At 37.5% G+C, this 18,114-nt stretch overlaps 2 protein-coding genes across 3 annotated transcripts; one reads left to right on the plus strand and one right to left on the minus strand.

Moving 5' to 3' along the window:
• Nucleotides 1-7,183: 7,183 nt before the first annotated feature.
• On the minus strand, nucleotides 7,184-8,924 carry LOC132313123 (protein CANDIDATE G-PROTEIN COUPLED RECEPTOR 7-like). The gene has a single exon (XM_059811786.1). The coding sequence runs from the start codon at nucleotides 8,708-8,710 to the stop codon at nucleotides 7,397-7,399; it is 1,314 nt and encodes a 437-aa protein (XP_059667769.1). The 5' UTR covers nucleotides 8,711-8,924; the 3' UTR covers nucleotides 7,184-7,396.
• Nucleotides 8,925-10,603: 1,679 nt separating this feature from the next.
• Nucleotides 10,604-18,114, plus strand: LOC132313124 (phosphatidate phosphatase PAH1-like). Of its 2 annotated transcripts, none has more exons than XM_059811787.1 (11): nucleotides 10,604-10,902; nucleotides 11,122-12,739; nucleotides 12,861-13,459; nucleotides 13,563-13,636; nucleotides 14,605-14,689; nucleotides 15,589-15,675; nucleotides 16,107-16,179; nucleotides 17,131-17,174; nucleotides 17,288-17,416; nucleotides 17,520-17,618; nucleotides 17,780-18,114. In XM_059811787.1, the coding sequence occupies exons 2-11, from the start codon at nucleotides 11,269-11,271 to the stop codon at nucleotides 17,858-17,860; spliced, it is 2,742 nt and encodes a 913-aa protein (XP_059667770.1). In that variant the 5' UTR covers nucleotides 10,604-10,902; nucleotides 11,122-11,268; the 3' UTR covers nucleotides 17,861-18,114. The 2 variants fall into 2 exon arrangements, with proteins under 2 accessions (XP_059667770.1, XP_059667771.1); XM_059811788.1 differs by having other exon boundaries at nucleotides 10,605-10,902; nucleotides 17,804-18,114.

Consider the following 18,114-nt stretch of genomic DNA (forward strand, 5'->3'; position numbering starts at 1 on the left):
TGCTTTCAGCCATCTGCTGCCTCTGTATGCAACCCATCCTTTAGAATAGATGCTTAGTGACATGTACCCAAAGTAAAAGATAACATCATGAACATATACTTGTATAATGTATACTTTGATGAGCAGACCACAATTTTAGATTATTGCATTGAGCAATTACAAGGGGAGGGTAATATATGCGCAAAGAAACTTGTGGCAAAACTCATGCCAAACCATTTTTGCATGAGTGGTTAGTCATTGTGCCAAAGAAAAATGATGTGTGATGATCTAGGAAAATGATGTGACATGGTTTCTGAATGTGCTCAAGTATTGCCAGTGGAGTACTTCATTAGGAGGCTGTGCATTAAATTATGATATAAATCTACAATACAGCAAATGGGGGAATGAGTAAAATGAAAACAATTTCAAATTTTCAGTTGCGTGAAAAATGATAAATCAATAATGTATTTGTGACATGATTGATACTAAGTAGGTTATTTAACACATGGCCTTCATGCAGCTAAGTATTGCCGTGATTTGATTATTCAATGATGCTCACATATTGCTACTAGTCTAATCTCAATGCATGGTACAAATTTCCAATTCTAGGTTTCAATAGATTCCTGTTTTGAGTCTTATTGATATCAAATTAAGTTGCACACAAAAAGGTAGCAGATATGAGTCATCCAACTGAATTATGCCCTATAGTCTAAAGATGAAAGCCAAAAAACTGGAGCAATTTTGAAAAGTGAAAAAACATATACGAGCGCAGTTGACAAGAACAAAAATCAACCATTTAATTATTCATAGAGTGCAAATTCTGGATAGAAGTATGTCTTTCTTCTATTATATACTATATCAAAAAAGGGTCATGGCTGTGTCAAATCTTTATATAAAGATATAACTTACTAGAGACTTACCAAGTGATGTATCTATAAAATTAAGAGACTTCTGTATGCCTTAATAACTTTCTCGACCAAAACTGGTAGAAGGACATCATTCTCTAATATTGCAAGAAAATATTGGAAGAAAAAATTACTCTCAAGATATGAAAAAGAACTATATTAGTGGACCTGAGCTAAAAACAATGTTTCAAGTAAAAGAGAACTGAACTCTTCATCAAGAGCTTAGACTCAACTCGCTAAGGGCTTGGCTTGTTACTCTTGTACGTATGTATTAAGTAGTCAAATTCAAAAGAATTTTCAGGTTTATATGTTAAGCACGTTTAGTCCAAACAATCCCTGATTTGACTCATCGTGATTGTAAGCATGATCATCAATAAGCTCACTAACTGTTAGCATATATGATACCACAAGTTATAGTATGACTTACCATAATAGCAGAGAATTGACTATACATATAATAGCATATATGATACCACGATTTATGGTATGACTTACCATAATAGCAGAGATTTGACTATGCCATAGAATATGCTTTAGAATAAGTTGTGATTTGATTTTGATTTTGATTTGATTTAGTTTCCTTTCTTGTAATATGGGCATGTGCTCATTTTATCTATAAATACTAGAGCTGTGAATGAGTAATTCATATCATTCAAGTCTTCACGCAATTCTCTCATTTCTCTTCTTTTTATATTTTTATTTGGTATCAGAGCCAACATCTTTTCACACCTTTCAGCAGCCTTGCTACTTGTGCGACAGCTACCTTAGGCTGTTTGTGACATCGTGTGACGTTGCCTACACATGTTTTTCTGTGTTGCTGTTTTGTGATCGAAAACAGGTATTTTTAAGTTTTACAATTTCTTTTTCACTCTTCTAGGGTTGGGTAAATTGTGATAGTTGGTTTCCAACACCTAGAAGGGCTTGGGTAAAAAAAAAATAGTCTACAAAGAGGTTCCGGATATTAAGGAGGAGGCTGTCTGGCTATATGTAAGCGGGCAACTCTCTTTAAAAAAGGTATGTATTTGGATTTTTCGGGAATGGTCCGAGGAGAAATTGTTATTGTTTATGGTCTGAGGAGACCCTTTGATTTATTAACAGAATTTGTGATATTTTTGAAATTTTTTTTATTGTCGTGTGACAGATTATGGCAGATTCAGGGTCCTTGATTGTTAATTCTCTTAGCTCACGTTCTGTGGGTGGTGGTACCATTTTTCCCACCAACTCATCAGAAAATCCAGGACTTCAAATCACCACAGTGAAGTTGGATGGTTCCAACTATTTGATTTGGGCACAGTCTGCCAAAATGGTCATTGGTGGCAAAGGCAAGATTGGCTATATTACTGGTTCTGAGAAAGAGCCAACTGAGTCAGAGAAGACATATCCACAGTGGTTTGCAGATAACGCTATGGTTATGTCTTGGCTAGTCAATTCGATGCAACCAAACATAACTGTTGGCTATATGTTTATGGAGACTGCTAAGCAGATTTGGGATTCAGTTCAACGCACTTATTCTCAGAGGCAGAATAATGCACGAATTTTCCACCTGGGTCGAGATATCACAAGGATTTCTCATGGTGACTTAACAGTTTCAGGTTACATTGCCAAGCTTCGTGCTATTTGGGAGGAGATGTCATATTATGATTCCTTCCACTCTTGGAAAGATCCAGATGATGCAGTTTTATATGCAGGAATTGTGGAAAAGAATCGAGTGTTTCAGTTTCTTGCCGGGTTGAACGACGAGTTTAAGCATGCTCGTGTTCATTTATTGGGTTTATCTTCATTCCCTACTCTTGAGGATGCATACTCCTTATGTATTATCATACGAGAGCTGTCGGACTCATCCATTAGGCGTTGCTTCGGTTGATCGTTCTGCTATGGCAGTTCGGGTTCCCAACCTTTCAGGAACTTCACCATCCCAGTCAGTTCAAAGCACTACCACCGGTCCTCCACTGGGACAACAACGTAGACAATGTGACCATTGCGAAAAAATTGATCACATCAAACTCGTTGTTATGCTCTACATGGACGTCCACCGCAACAGAAACAACAGCATCGATCCTCTGCACATTTTGTTACACAACCAGTCTCGTTGTCAACTCCTGACAACCTTGCCTCTACATCTTCTGCCACAGTTACCTTAACTCAAGCTGATTTGGACAAGTTCAAGCAATTCTTCAACCAAATGGAGGCATCATCTCAGCCAACCTCCACTTATGCCCACTTAAGTACTATTGCGTCTGCACATAGCGTATCTACATCTTCAACACCATGGATCATTGATTCTAGTGCTTCAGACAATATGACTGGTATATCCTCACTCTTCCAATCTTATAGTATCTGCTCTGGCTAACGCAAGGTCCGCCTTGCGGATGGCTCTCCATCTTCCATAGCTGGGAAAGGTCACATATCAGTTACTCCTTCATTAACTTTGTCAAATACACTTTATGTTCCAAAGTTGACTACAAATCTTATTTCTGTTAGTAGCGTTACCAAACAATTGAATTGTAGTGTAACGTTCTTTCCCTCTCATTGTATTTTTTAGGATCTGGTGTCGAAAAGGACGATTGGCAGTGGGCGTGAAGTGGACGGTTTATACCTGTTGAATGCTCCTTTGTCACCTCAAGCACATTCAGCTTCATTTTCTAATATTGTTTCATCTAATAAAGCCCAGCTTATGCGTTGGCACATGCGTTTAGGACGTATTTCTTTTGGTTATTTGAAACATTTATTTCCTTCCTTATTTTGTAACGTGGCAGTGTCGGACCTATCCTGTGAAACATGTTAGATGGCTAAACATGTTCATTCCAATTATCCTGCTAGTAGTAATAAATCTGCTTTAACACCTTTTGATCTTGTTCATTCAGAATTGTGGGGTCCTTGCCCAGTTACTTCTAGTCTTGGATTTCGATATTTCGTGTTGTTCATTGATGATCATAGTCGTGTTACTTGGGTTTATCTTATGAAAACCAAAAATGAGGTATACACCATTTTTAAAAATTTAATGACAATGGTTCAGACTCAATATGGTCATACCATTAAACAATTCTGATCTGACTAGGGTACAGAGTACATTTATAGGAAGGTACAACGGTTATGTACAGAATTTGGGATTGAGCATCAAATGGCTAATGTTAAAACTCCTCAACAGAATGGTCGTTCTAAGAGAAAGAATTGCCACATCCTTGACTTAGCCAGAGCAATCTGCATTCGCACGAATGTTTCCCAGTCATTTTGGGGAGATGCAGTTCTTACCGCTGTTTACATCATTAATAGGACTCCTCCTAGGATTTTTAACTTTACAGCCCCACTCTCAATCTTACATCCCAATTCATCTCTTTTTTTTATTCCTCTGCGAGTCTTCGGGTGTGTGTGCTTTGTTCAGCAATTGGGGCAGACTCGTACAAAGCTTGACCCCAAGGCTTTGAAGTGTGTGTTTTTGGGCTATTCTCACTCTCAAAAAGGTTATAGGTGTTACCATCCTCCCAGTCATCGGCGGTTTATATCCATGGATGTTTCTTTCTTTAAGCATACACCATACTATAGTGGTTCAATTGGTTTTCAGAGTGAATGGTTCCCATTGAATATAATGGATGATCACCTTATTCCGTCTTCAACTCCTCTACCATTACCTGTTTCTTCTTCTATGATTCCTCCTCGTGATACCCCTCCAGCAGGGGGAATTGTTCCTTTTTCACAAGTTTATAGTCGGAGACAACAGGTACAAGCTTCTACTCCCACGATCGACTGCCCTATTCCTTCGGCACCAGCTCCGCCTTCTCAAGCTATTGTTTCGCTTGATGATCGCCCCCATTGCTCTTCGAAAGGATAAACGTTCTTGTACTTACCCTATTTCTAATTTTGTTTCTGATTATGCTCTCTCACCCTCCTATCGGAGTTTTCTTGTTTATGTTGCCTCGGTTTCTGTTCCTTCTAGTGTTGCAGATGCACTAGCACAACCTCAATGGTGTGATGCTATGACAAAAGAACTACAAGCACTTGAGAAAAATTAGACTTGGGACATGGTTCCGCTTCCTATTGGACGAAAGGATGTGGGTTATCGTTGGGTGTTTACAGTTAAGCATAATCCAAATGGGTCAGTTGCTCGTTACAAAGCTCGATTGGTTGCCAAGGGTTATGCTCAGACTTATGGCATAGATTATCAGGAGACTTTTGCCCTTGTTGCCAAGATGAATACCATCCGTGTATTATTTTCCATTGCTGCAATTCGATCTTGGCCTCTATTTCAGTTAGATGTCAAGAATGTTTTTCTCAATGGTGATTTGCTAGAAGAGATGTACATGGTTCCTCCTCCGAGCTTTCATTCTCCTGCTCATTCTGGTATGGTATGTCATTTTCATCGTTCTCTGTATGGCCTCAAGCAGTCTCCTCAAGCTTGGTCTGATCGCTTTGGCACTGCTATGCTCAAGTTTGGTTTCCCTCAAAGTGCAGCTGATCATACCTTGTTTTTACGTCATTCAGGCGGTAAGACAGTTGCTCTCATTGTGTATGTCGATGATATTGTTCTTACCGGCGATGATACTACTGGAATTGATGAGTTTAAGAGCTATCTTGGCCGTCAGTTTGAGATTAAGGATCTTGGTCCCTTACGGTACTTCTTGGGTATTGAGGTGGCTCACTCCAAGACTGGCATTTTCATCTCTTAACGCAAGTATGTTCTTGACTTGCCTTCTGCTTCTGGTCAGCTTGGCGCTCGTCCTGCTGATACTCCAATTGAGTAGAATCATCGGTTGCCTGATTCTGAGGGGGAGTTGTTGTCAGATATTGGTCAGTATCAACGACTTGTGGGGAAGCTCATCTATTTATCCATGACTCGACCTGACATTGCTTATGTCGTGAGTGACGTGAGTCAATTCATGCATTCTCCTCGTGCCCCTCTCCTTGATGCAGCTATTCGGATCCTTCACTACTTAAAAGGGTGTCCAGGCCGTGGTATTTTGTTTGCCAATTATGGTCACTTACGTGTTGAGGCTTGGACAGATGCTAATTATGCATGATCAATTTCAAATAGGAGGTCTACTTCAGGTTATTATACCACTATTGGTGGTAACGTGGTTACTTGGCGCAGTAAGAAGCAGGATGTTGTCTCTCGATCTAGTGCAGAGGCAGAGTATAGGGCTATGGCTCTTGGGGTAGGTGAGTTGCTTTGGCTGAAAACCTTGATGACAGACTTGTGCCTTCCAGTGTCGCTTTCATTCTCACTCTACTGTGACAACAAGTTTGCCATTAGCATAGCAGCAAATCCCGTTCAGCATGACAGGACTAAGCATATAGAGGTGGACCGTCACTTCTTTCGAGAGAAGATCATCTCTAGTCAAATTTGCACTCCATTTGTCACAAGCTCTCAGCAGCTTGCAGACATTCTTATAAAGAGCGTCAGCAAGATTGTGTTTGAGAATGCATTGTCCAAGTTGGGCGTTTCAGATATCCACGCACCAACTTGAGGGGGAGTGTTAGCATATATGATACCACGATTTATGATATGACTTACCATAATATCAGAGAATTGACTATGCATATAATAGCATATATGATACCACGATTTATGGTATGACTTACCATAATAGCAGAGATTTAACTATGCCATAGAATATGCTTTAGAGTAAGTTGTGATTTGATTTTGTTTCCTTTCTTGTAATATGTGCATGTGCTCATTTTATCTATAAATACTAGAGCTATGAATGAGTAATTCATATCATTCAAGCCTCTATGCAATTCTCTCCTTTCTCTTCTTTTTATATTTCTACTCTTAACGCTCGTGAACATGACTTGTTTCTTAGTGATTGTTAGGACTCGTAACTAATTTTTAATCAATTTTGATCTCAAAGTAGAGTTTTGAGATCGAGATTGGCTAAGAGAACCAAATAAGCCAACCTCAAACACTTATTTCTAGTGAGCTCATACTGATATTTGATTTGACGAAGCAGAGCTCGAACAACTAGAAGAAAGCTCAGTTTGATTATAGGCATACTCATATAAATGAATAAATTCTTCTGCATTAACATTTAGTTTATCTACATTCAGAACATTGATTCAATATACAAACAGTTCAAACAAGAAATTACATCCAGATGAGAAGTATTAGGCAAGCATCGAAAAGAAAACAAAAAAAAAAATATGCAAGCATGCATTTTCCAACAATTTTATGATTATGAAGGCAATCAACAGATCATGCAGAAAAGTAAAGATCCTCAAAGAAATAAACAAGAGATGGCAAAAGCAAAAAATATGTTGGGGAACAACTGCCGGAGATAAATGTGAACTACATATGTTGAATAGAATTAGTAGCAACAAATTCTCATGATATTCATCGGCAGGAAATACAAACAGTATTCTGTAAATACCAAAGTTATTATAACGAAAAAAGAAGGAAGAAAAAAAGAAGAAGGCAGTATTGTTCTGTAAAATCTACTTAAACAACTCACAATGTTTTCAGTGAGAGCACAAAAATACATGAAGAGAAGTAACCAATCACCAATCTCTTCCCAAGGATTTCAAAGCTCAAACTCCTCATCCCGGAGGGCCATCTCCGCAGCCTCTTCTTCCTCCTCATCGAGAACAAAGTACTCATTCTTCTCCACCGGCCTGAACATATAAAACATCACCATATAGAATGCAAGGCTTGCAATCTCCTCCGCCAAATTACTCACCCACTGGTACTTATATGCAGCAATGGTCCTCAGTGCAAACACCACAATTCTCGTGAAATACAAGTACCCAATCACCACAATATAGAACTGCCTGAAAAGGGTCAACTTTGCCAAGTTTCTCGCGGCCTTCCCGTCCGTCTTCGATGTTTCCCTCAACGATCTGATCGACCACACAATCGGGAAAATGATGGCACAACAACACACAATATCAACCAGCAAGAACACCTGATTCCAAGTCACCCAATCCTTGATAAACGGCCCGGTTTCGCCAATCACGACCGAAGCCAGATTGGCCAAGACCTGAAGCGGAACCACAATCATCAATACCTTCTTCTCTTTCTCTTGCAAAAATGGCTTCAAGAACGACCAACCAGTCCCGATCAAAACAATCACAGTGAACAACAACACAACCCTTATGAACTGAAAGATGTAAAACAACACATCCCAGCCGTGAGGCGTACCAGTCACCTTCACGTAGTGTTTATCCTCGGCGGCGCAGATCAGGTTCAGTGCCTTCATGAGGAGCAATCCGGCCATCAGAATGTGAATCCGGTGAACGGATCTCTTGTTTTTGTAACAGATTTGGGCCCAAAACCCTAGAAAGACGAAATAGATGATGGAGAACAGGAAGAATATGGTAGGGAGTTGAGTGAGGCCGGCGGGGAGGTAGTCCTTCACGCCGTTGTCGATATTGTAGACCTCAGTGCGAACGTACATGGTGACTCGGCTTTCGGCGGCACAATTGGCGAAGAAGAGACTGTACTCGTTGGGGGCACTGACGGGGTAGGACTGGTTGAAGGATGGGTGAGGTGGTAGAGAGAGATCGCGGAAGGTGAAGAGTTTGGTGATGTAGCGGCTGTCGAGGACACAAAAGCCAGGGTTTTGTTGGAGCTCGAGGAGGACTTGGATCAGGGATTCTTCAGAGAGGAGGAAGAAGCCGAGGAGGGAAGGATTCAGGTTGGGGAGGGAGGAGGTGACGGAGACGTCGGAGACGGAGATGGTGACGTGGCCGGTGAGGGTGAAGCCAAATTTCTCGAAGAGGATCATGGGGCGGTTGTCGGCGGAGATTTTCAGGTTTTTGATCTCGGCGGTGGTGGGGGAGAGGAGGAGAGAGAGGAGGAGGGAGAGGAGAAGGAGGGGGAGGGGCAGTTTCGCCATTTTCTTGGTGGTACAGTGGGAGGGAGGGTAGGAGTGGTGGTGTGGAGGAGGAGGTGGTGGTGGTGGTTGTGAAGGCGGCGGTGAGAGGGACGACTTTGTATTGATGGTTGCTCACTTGGTCAACAGCTGCATAGACGGATTAAAAAAGTTCCCTTTAAATTTCTCATTTTTAAATGCCGAAAATGCCCTGATTGTTTTTGTTAGGTGAAAGTGGGACTCTCGTGTAGTTTGGTCATGTGTAGGAGGAGGTGTTGGAGACTTGGAGCTTAATTAAGAGAGGTGGCATATTACACTTCATTGGTGTATTTTTTTTTCCTGTAAAAATATAATAAAAATAAATAAATAAGATGACATTATTATTCTTTAGACAGCTTGTGTATGTTTGTGATTACTTCACCTCAGTGAAAAGTAAACTGGTCAGTAATTAGACAAGTATTATTTTTTTATTTATTGTGAAAATATATATAGAACAATTAAAACATATAAAAACATAACTTGACGGTAGTAGAAGAACCTCAGGGGCCTTACAATGTCCATAAATATTTTTATTTAAGACTTATTTATCTTAATTTATAAAATATTTTAATTTAGTTATTAAATATATTAGTTGAAAAAGTGAGTTCATTTAAACGGCTTTTGACTCAATGGTATAATCTCTCTATTTTCAAAGAAAATAGGAGGGGTTCGAGCCCCAGCGTAACAAAAAGAATACTATCTCCTTTCATCGTGTTTATTTATTATTATTTGCTCTTTTTATGGATCACCTATACTAACATGCTTGAAGGATATCCATTGATCAATTTTAATCTCCACCACCTTAAAAACTGAAAGTTAAATTACTTTGGTCACATCAGTATGAGAAAAAATCACATTTTGTTTCAAAATACTTTATTGCCTAAGTTATTTTTCAATAAATGATCATAATGTCATTTATTATTGAATTATGCTTAGTTTATTTTCCTTATTAAAATAAATTATGAGAAAAAAATCATACTAATTTGATGACATATTATCCATTAAATTTATATAAATTTAACTTTAATTTTTGAAATTAATTATTTAATAAAAAATCTAAAGTAATTTTTTTATAATAATATAAGTAATTTCTTAATTTTTCATGAATATATTGTATAAAAAAGAAGGTATTTTTTATGGTAAAAAAGTTCAAACCGAGTATAATAAATTTTCTTATAAATATTAAGTTTTAATAATAAGTTAATCATTTTAGAAAATATTAGATACAACTTTATGTTTTTATTTTTATAATAATTTGATACTAATAATAAAATAAAGGTAAATGGTATAATTAATATTTAGATAAGAGAAAAGATAATAAAAATAATTTATAAGAAATAAAATTTTTAATGAAAAATGGTAAAATATGGCCCGTTTAGAATGTGATGTGTTTTGGGCTTTATATTTTTTGTCCATATTAAAACAACCATTTTTATTATAGGAATGTTTTGGATAGAAATCGAAATAATGTTTGGTAACGAAAATTTGTTTTAATGAATTCAAAAATCTGTTTTCGCTACAATACAAAAACACACTATATCACTAATTTGGTGATATGAATTTGAGAAAAAAAAAATCTGATATATTATAAACTATTCCAAACTAATATCAGCCATCCCAACACATCTTGATATGCCCTGAGTTTAGATACTAATATTAGAAAATTAATATCCGAACGGGCCTCACTGTGTAGTTTAGGGAGTTGTTTGTAAAAGAATAATAATTCAAGGGAGTTTTTTTAGCAGTATACTCTATTATTTATAAAATAAAAAATATATATTTTTAATTTTTAACCTAAACTAATTTTTACTTTAAGAATTGGGGATTTATGAATGGTTTCTTTTCTGTTATCCAGTCTTTCAAAGACGAAGGCCCAATGCCACAGAAATTTAAAATGAGGAATTGTGTATTGGCACAAAGCCAACGTAAAAATAAGAAAATCCAACACAAGGAACACATGCTTTCTACTTCTAGAGAGAGAAAGTGACACAATTATCAGGAAATTTCATGTATACATTAGTTTCCAGGAAATTTCTTCTATATATAGAGAGAAAAGACGGAAAAAGAAGACACAAGTAAGAGAAAGAATCAAATTTCAGGCTGTCAGATTCCTCCGTCTTGGTCTGTGATCGCTCGAGCACAAAGATCTTTTATTGGGATTGGCAAAGTTTGAATCTGTAAGTGTATTAAAGGGTTTGAATTTCTCATTTCCTTGTCACAATTTATAACTTCAGTTCTCATTTTAGTGTAGTTCTTATTTCACATTCGAAGAATTTCCTGATGTAAACTCATGTTTATGGTTCGCAGTTCACCATGCATGATTATCAGTTTCTTTGTAAATGCAATCTATCTGCATATGATCGTAATATTTATTTTGAATTTCAAATTGCATACAGATATCAAGAAAAGGGACTGAAAAAATTGAACAACTCACCGTTGATATTTTCTTGGGGATATTTGACTGACAATTTATTGGATTCTAAAACACAATAGGGTTTGGTGGAATTTCCCAATTTTTGAGGTGAATATTGGTAGATTGACAGATGAATGTGGTTGGTAAATTTGGGAGCATTTTATCTCAAGGTGTGTACTCCGTTGCCACCCCATTTCATCCCTTTGGTGGGGCTGTTGACATAATTGTTGTTCAGCAGCAGGATGGGACGTTTCGGAGCACACCTTGGTACGTTAGGTTTGGTAAATTTCAGGGTGTTCTTAAAGGGGCGGAAAAAATTGTCCGCATAAGTGTTAATGGTGTCGAAGCCAATTTCCATATGTATCTTGATAATTCAGGTGAAGCATATTTAGTAAAGGAGGTTGTTTCTGGTAAAGACAGTGAGTTGAATGGGGTTTTGAAGGATTCATATAGTCCGGGAGTTAAACACGAGGATAGTCGTATTAATTATAATAGCAATGATTATAGTGAAAAGAATAATATTAATCTTTGTAGACATGAGGATAGTGTTTCTTGTACTGGTGAGGTTGAATTGCAAGATGATTGTGTTTCTATGAGTGTGGACAGAATTGAGAGTTTGGAATCTGATAGTGAAAGGAGGCTCTATGAATTTCAAGATGCAGAATCCTCACTTGAGGGTTCAATTGAGTTATCAGAATATGGGTCTAATCGATTTGAGAATATAGACGATGTGGAGCATTTTGTGGAATCACAGAATTCTAATTCAGAGGTGGTTTTGGTGAGTATAGATGGTCATATACTGACAGCTCCCTTCTCCTCATCAGAAAGGAATATCGAGGACTTGCAATTAAGCATACCTCAGTTTCATTTGGGTCCAGGTCAAGGGACTGAGTTCTGTGAAGGCAACACGGAGTTTAGCATTGAAGAAGACACATGGACTGCCGATTACTTAAGTGATTTGCGCACACCTACGCATGAAATTGCTTCCGAAAGTGTTTGCAACATAAACAAAGGTAGTAATGCTTCAGAGTTCCAGTTGGAAGTTTGTGAAGGAGACCGGAAACATGTTCGTCTAGCTCAAGAAAGTCATAACATTGTAAACCAGGAAAGAGAGTTCTCCATACATAGCAATTTGGAGATATCGGAATTGGCCATGCTGGATGGAAATGCTGATCACCAAGATTTGGATTTTCCGTTGGGGATTCACGAGAATGCAGAAGATTCACAAGAGAAGTCTCCTCACAGCATTCTAGAAGCCAATGAAACTGCAGTTGGAGTTCTCGTCGAATCAAGAATTCATGACGGGTCATCTCCTTCCAGTTCTGATCCTCGTGATGGCATTTCTCCAGATTTGCAGGTTGAAGTTGAAGTCACCAAAAATGTTGCATCAGGTACAGAACATACAGGTTCTTATGACACATTTGTTCATTCTGTTAATAATGATCAAGAATTGGAGGAACAGACTAGTGTAGCATTAGCTGTCGAAGGGGTACAAAGTAGCGAACGAAGACCTGCTCCTGAAGATGAACATAGCAAAAGTGATACCATGGAACCCCAGACCGTGACTTCCAGTGAAGGGATGAAAAGTGATCCAAGCACAAGTAAGGGCTTCCATTTGTCTTTAGCTGTGTTTTTGGGCTTTTGTAGTGTTCTTACTTAAAAAAAAAAAAAAAAAAAAAAAAAAAAAAAAAAACTTATTTTTCCTTTTTCTTATATTTAAAGGGTTTGAGATTTCTCTTTGTGGGAACTTACTTCATGCCGGTATGGGTTTGAGCGCGGCTGCTGAAGCCTTTGATGCACACCGCATATCTGAGGAAAAATTCAAACTTTCTGCAGCATCTATTATTAAGAACACTAACTTAGTTATCAGATCCCAAGAGAGGTACTTGCCATGGGATAAAGCTGCTACAATTGTTCTCGGAGTAGCTGCATATGGTTTACATTTACCTGTTGAGCCTAAAGATGCAATTCCTGTGGAACAGGATGACACTCCAAATCTCAGGGATGATGATTCAGGAATCACTTCCACTCCTTCTGGGCGTAGATGGAGGCTCTGGCCAATTCCATTCAGAAGAGTTAAAACACTAGATCATACTAGCAGTAATTTGTCTACTGAAGAGGTGTTTCTTGATTCTGAATCTGGCTCACAGATCCAACCTGTAGAACCAACTTCAACATCCCATGGTAGCAGTGATTCTCCTCACAAGCAATTTAAAAGGACAAACGTCCCCACTACCGAGCAAATAACATCTTTGAACCTCAAAGAAGGGCAAAATATGGTGACTTTCAGTTTCTCCACCAGGGTCTTAGGAAGGCAAAAGGTCCATCATTCATTCTACCTATTTAATGCTTGCAATTTGAAGATGATTACCAGTTGTTCAATTCTCTTCTATTTTGATTGTTAAGCCGCTTCTCCTTCAACAGGTTGATGCTCATATTTACTTATGGAAATGGAATGCACGAATTGTCATTTCAGATGTTGATGGGACAATCACCAAGTAAGATATATGACTTTCTCATATGGACTAGGCTGCTAAATATGTTCACTTCAACATGATAGATGAAATAGAAGATACTGCCAATAGATTAATCTAGCACTTCAGTGTTTTTGTGCTTCTGTAATACAATATTTAGAAAGATGAATCACCATGGTAGACAGAGGAAGAATGATTGTGAATCTGCTACTTATCTGGTAGGCTCGTTTTAGATCACGATTAAGATCCCTCAGCTGGAATGTAGTAAGCTAGTTATATATATATATATATCTTAAAAACTCCAGGAAGAGGACTGGTAGAATAATTTTTCCCCCTTTTTTTCTATGTGCTATGGGGATGGCTCCTGTCTCTTCTGACTCTGGAGTTCGGTATTTTCTTGGCTTCATAGATGATATATTTAGAATGCCACTCTCTGTAGCATGAGGTTTCAACTTTTTTTTATTCCTTTCTTTTTTCTTTTCCCGCTTAACACAAAAAAGAGCATGGGAGCTGTAATGAATCATTTTCTGAATCACCATTTCATCTGAAATTATCATCATTGTTTTGGTATTTGGACTGAAGCGTACCTCATCTTGAATTGTGAGACTAGCAGTAGATCCATATTAATGCTTATGATGATCTATTTACGCCAGTCCTTAGGTGCAGTCAGATCAGTCTTAGAGTAGCGTAACTTGTCAAGATGTGTAGATCAAATGATGCATGTATCATTATTCATTAGCACCAAAAATGGACTTACCCATGAAGGGCGTTATTATATAAGATCTCATTGGACTACAACTTAAACAAAAGACGCATCACCTAACCCCTATGGCCTTTCTGAGTCTTGAAGCAAGTATGACCATTCCTCAGCAATGCATATTATGGCTGTGAGCTTGCGACATATTATTAATTTAATATTTGACTTTGCCTTTGTGACTCCCTGTCAAATAGAGATTAATATGACTTGTTCATTATGTTAATGCTTGTTTCAGGTCCGATGTTCTTGGCCAGTTCATGCCCTTAGTTGGAAAGGATTGGACACAATCTGGGGTAGCTCGACTTTTCTCTGCAATTAAGGTATGTCCTCCCTGTTTCTAATCTTTTGAGGTCCAGAATCACATTCAACTTAATTTAATGTTTATAATTGCAATTGATTTCTTCTTTGTTTGGTATTAGACAAAACTAGATCCAGGAGATTCTTCTATCACTTTTGTGATTGATGTATTCTTGTAGAGAGAGAGAAACTACTAGGCCAGCCATGGTTTCTTGAGTGTAATTTTTGGCAGCTAAGAAAGGATATATAAGCAAAAAATTGTAGGACATTGAAGTTGCACCAATTAGAGATAGTGTGAGGGAGAACCAATTAGAGATAATTTATGATATCACTGTAATTTGGTAACCATAGATCCATAACTCACTCTCTATCGTTGATCTTGACAGTTTGATGTGTTAATAGAGTGGTTCGCTCCTGCTTAAACAGTCCAGTTTGTTCATTCCCGCTCTGCTTACAGCCTGTATAGTGGAATATTCCATCAAACTGTCCATGTATGTTGTCCGTACATTTATCCAGGACATAAACAGCTAGTACAGATTCACTTTTCTTTTCTCTATTTTATTTTTAAGTAATACACATGCATACACACACACCACACCCATATCTTAACTGGGACCTCAGTCGTGGTAGGAGATACCACTCAAACAAAGATATGCTTTTTCCCTTTAAGGTCCCCTACTTCGCCAGATCAATTCCACCATATGCATCCTAAAATAGGGTTGTCTTCCTTTGATACTGTAATCTGCCGGCAATGTTTAAATACCATCTATAGACATGTCTACTTCCTTGGAGTGGTGTGAGTAACAAATTATGATGCAGTTTAATAATCAGATTATTATGGACACTAATTTTTTATTTATTTTGGATATTCCAATTTGCTTCGGTAACAAGGTATCGTATGTTAAATTCTTCTTTAATGCAGGAGAATGGATATCAGCTACTGTTTCTGAGTGCACGTGCAATTGTACAGGCATATCTAACTAGAAGCTTTCTACTCAATCTCAAACAGGTATTAACATCCACCGTTCTTTGATATTTTTAGTAACATAATTAGAATGGGCGTATTTTTTTTTTATATTGATTGCAAATTGTCAGATGTGAACAATAAGGAAACCACTATGTCAATAATTTCTAGCTTAATAATTGAGCAAGAGTTGGAATGTAGTTTCTGATGCAGTGGCATCAATGGTAGTATCGGCATTTATTGAGTTTGGTTTTAGGTCATTTTGCTCCATTTGGGACAATGTTTATGAGCTGTCTATGTGATCTTCTTGCAAACCACAGGTCATTAAAATCACTCTCTATGATTCCCTAGTGGCGCAGTTTGTCTAAGCTCATAAACATTATTTTGTTTTTGTTTTTTGTTTTCAGTCTTGATGTTGTCACTTCCATCCTAAGAGAGCAACATGAGCTAAAACACAACTCTTTAATTGCTTGCAGGATGGGAAAGCTTTACCCAATGGACCTGTTGTTATTTCACCTGATGGTCTATTTCCCTCATTGTATCGAGAAGGTGCGTTCCTATTTCCCTGAGAGTTGTATGCTGCCTCTAATCTACATTAAATTGCTTTAGCTTGTCTTATAAAAAAAAATTGCTTTAGCTTGTATAAATAATCATGCTTAATGGTTGTTTATGCTTCTAAGGAAAAATCATGATTTCTTTCTGAATGTTAATCAATCATCATGTGATCTTTACTTTTTAATGCAATTAATACATATCAAAGAGAAATAGTGATGCTGAAACAGTTATGATGAAATACACAAATCTCAGACAGATCGAAAAAACTTGCACTGCTACTAAATTACCTTTGAATCAACTCTGTTGTCATTTATCCGTCTCTAATGATGAGTTTGTACATGCATATCTGATAGATTTACATAAACTAATATGTGAAAGCCCTATGAATGAGAAATGGGTTTGAATTTAATGTGTATACTTTTGTTATGTTGAGCTTGAGTGCATATTGGTCTTGAGACTCTCCATTAGTGAAATTGGGTTCAATTACATGAATCATGTTCTAATGTTCTGATCTGTCTGTCCAAGGCTGTAGCTTTAGTTAAATCACACACTACCCTCTCTTTCCTTACTATCTCTATTCTTCCCTTCCCACGTCAACTTCTCTATTGACGCGGTTGCTGATATTCATTAAACATGGTCAAATAATCTTAGTCGCTTGCTTCAGCTGTCTCATAAAGTCATTAACTATTCATTTATATTTCTTTGTCTATCACACATCCATGTTACCATCCAGATTTTGAGCACACTTTCTTTGTAAACATGCTGTTTCTAAGTTACCTAATATTTCATCCCATAAAGTAAAATTGGTAATAACTGTTTTATAGAATTTACTTTTGGTTTTCAATATATGTGTTTACCACGGTTATGCCAAAAGGTTTCTTAATTTAACACTATTATGTTTAAATTCTATGAAGAAACATCATCTCTAATTCTTTCTTATGACAGTGATAAGAAGAGCGCCTCACGAATTCAAGATTGCTTGTTTAGAGGTAACTAACTACTGGAGGCCAAACAAATTTCGTGAACATAGAACATAAGAATTCCAGTATTCGTTAGTTTTATTATTATTTTTTTCTCTAAAAAAAATATATATATTATGCAGGATATTAAAGCACTCTTTCCTTCTGATTACAATCCATTTTATGCGGGTTTTGGGAATAGAGACACTGATGAGCTCAGTTACAGGAAGATTGGTATTCCAAAGGGCAAAATCTTTATCATCAATCCTAAGGTATTCATCTTCTACTAGTATATGCTAGTATGTTTCAAGGCCAACCATCAGGAAATCCAATTGTTGTTTTCCTGTTTTCTAATGAATTCATATAAACTGACAGGGTGAGGTGGCCATTAACCATCGCGTTGATTTGAAGTCATACACTTCTTTACACACTCTAGTCCATGACATGTTTCCCCCAACGGCACTGGTTGAGCAGGTAAACGCGTGTGGGACACATTTACTTATTTCGAAATAAAAAGGAGAATAAAGAGGAGAAATGAGGGGGGGAAAAAAAAGGAGCAGAATTCACGGCACCACAGATGAAAATTTCTTTACTGCAATTGATCCTTGTTCTATCTTCTAATCGTTTGATGCCAGTCCGGATGTTCAATGTCCATGCAGGAAGATTTCAATTCATGGAATTACTGGAAAATGCCGATGCCAGATGTTGATTGCTAGTTGTCTTCGAAATTGCTTCTCCAAGAAACAAGATGTTCAGTGCCTGGGGAATATTTTACAATTTGTATTCACCTCCAGCATTCCTCCAATTTTTCCCTATTTCATCCAAGATCCAGTGCAGGTGGGCTCATTGTTCTATAAGCGCTGATGTTGAATTGTACAATTGATCTTGTATTTATACTCATAAACACAATCATAAAGTTCTTCATTGAATAATAGTTCTTATAATATGTTAAGCTAGAATTTTTCTTTCC

The sequence above is a fragment of the Cornus florida genome, unplaced genomic scaffold, assembly GCF_030987335.1.
Source record: "Cornus florida cultivar Cherokee Brave unplaced genomic scaffold, ASM3098733v1 CherokeeBrave_3.0.0_Hap2_Chr06, whole genome shotgun sequence".
In the NCBI taxonomy this organism is placed as follows: domain Eukaryota; kingdom Viridiplantae; phylum Streptophyta; class Magnoliopsida; order Cornales; family Cornaceae; genus Cornus; species Cornus florida.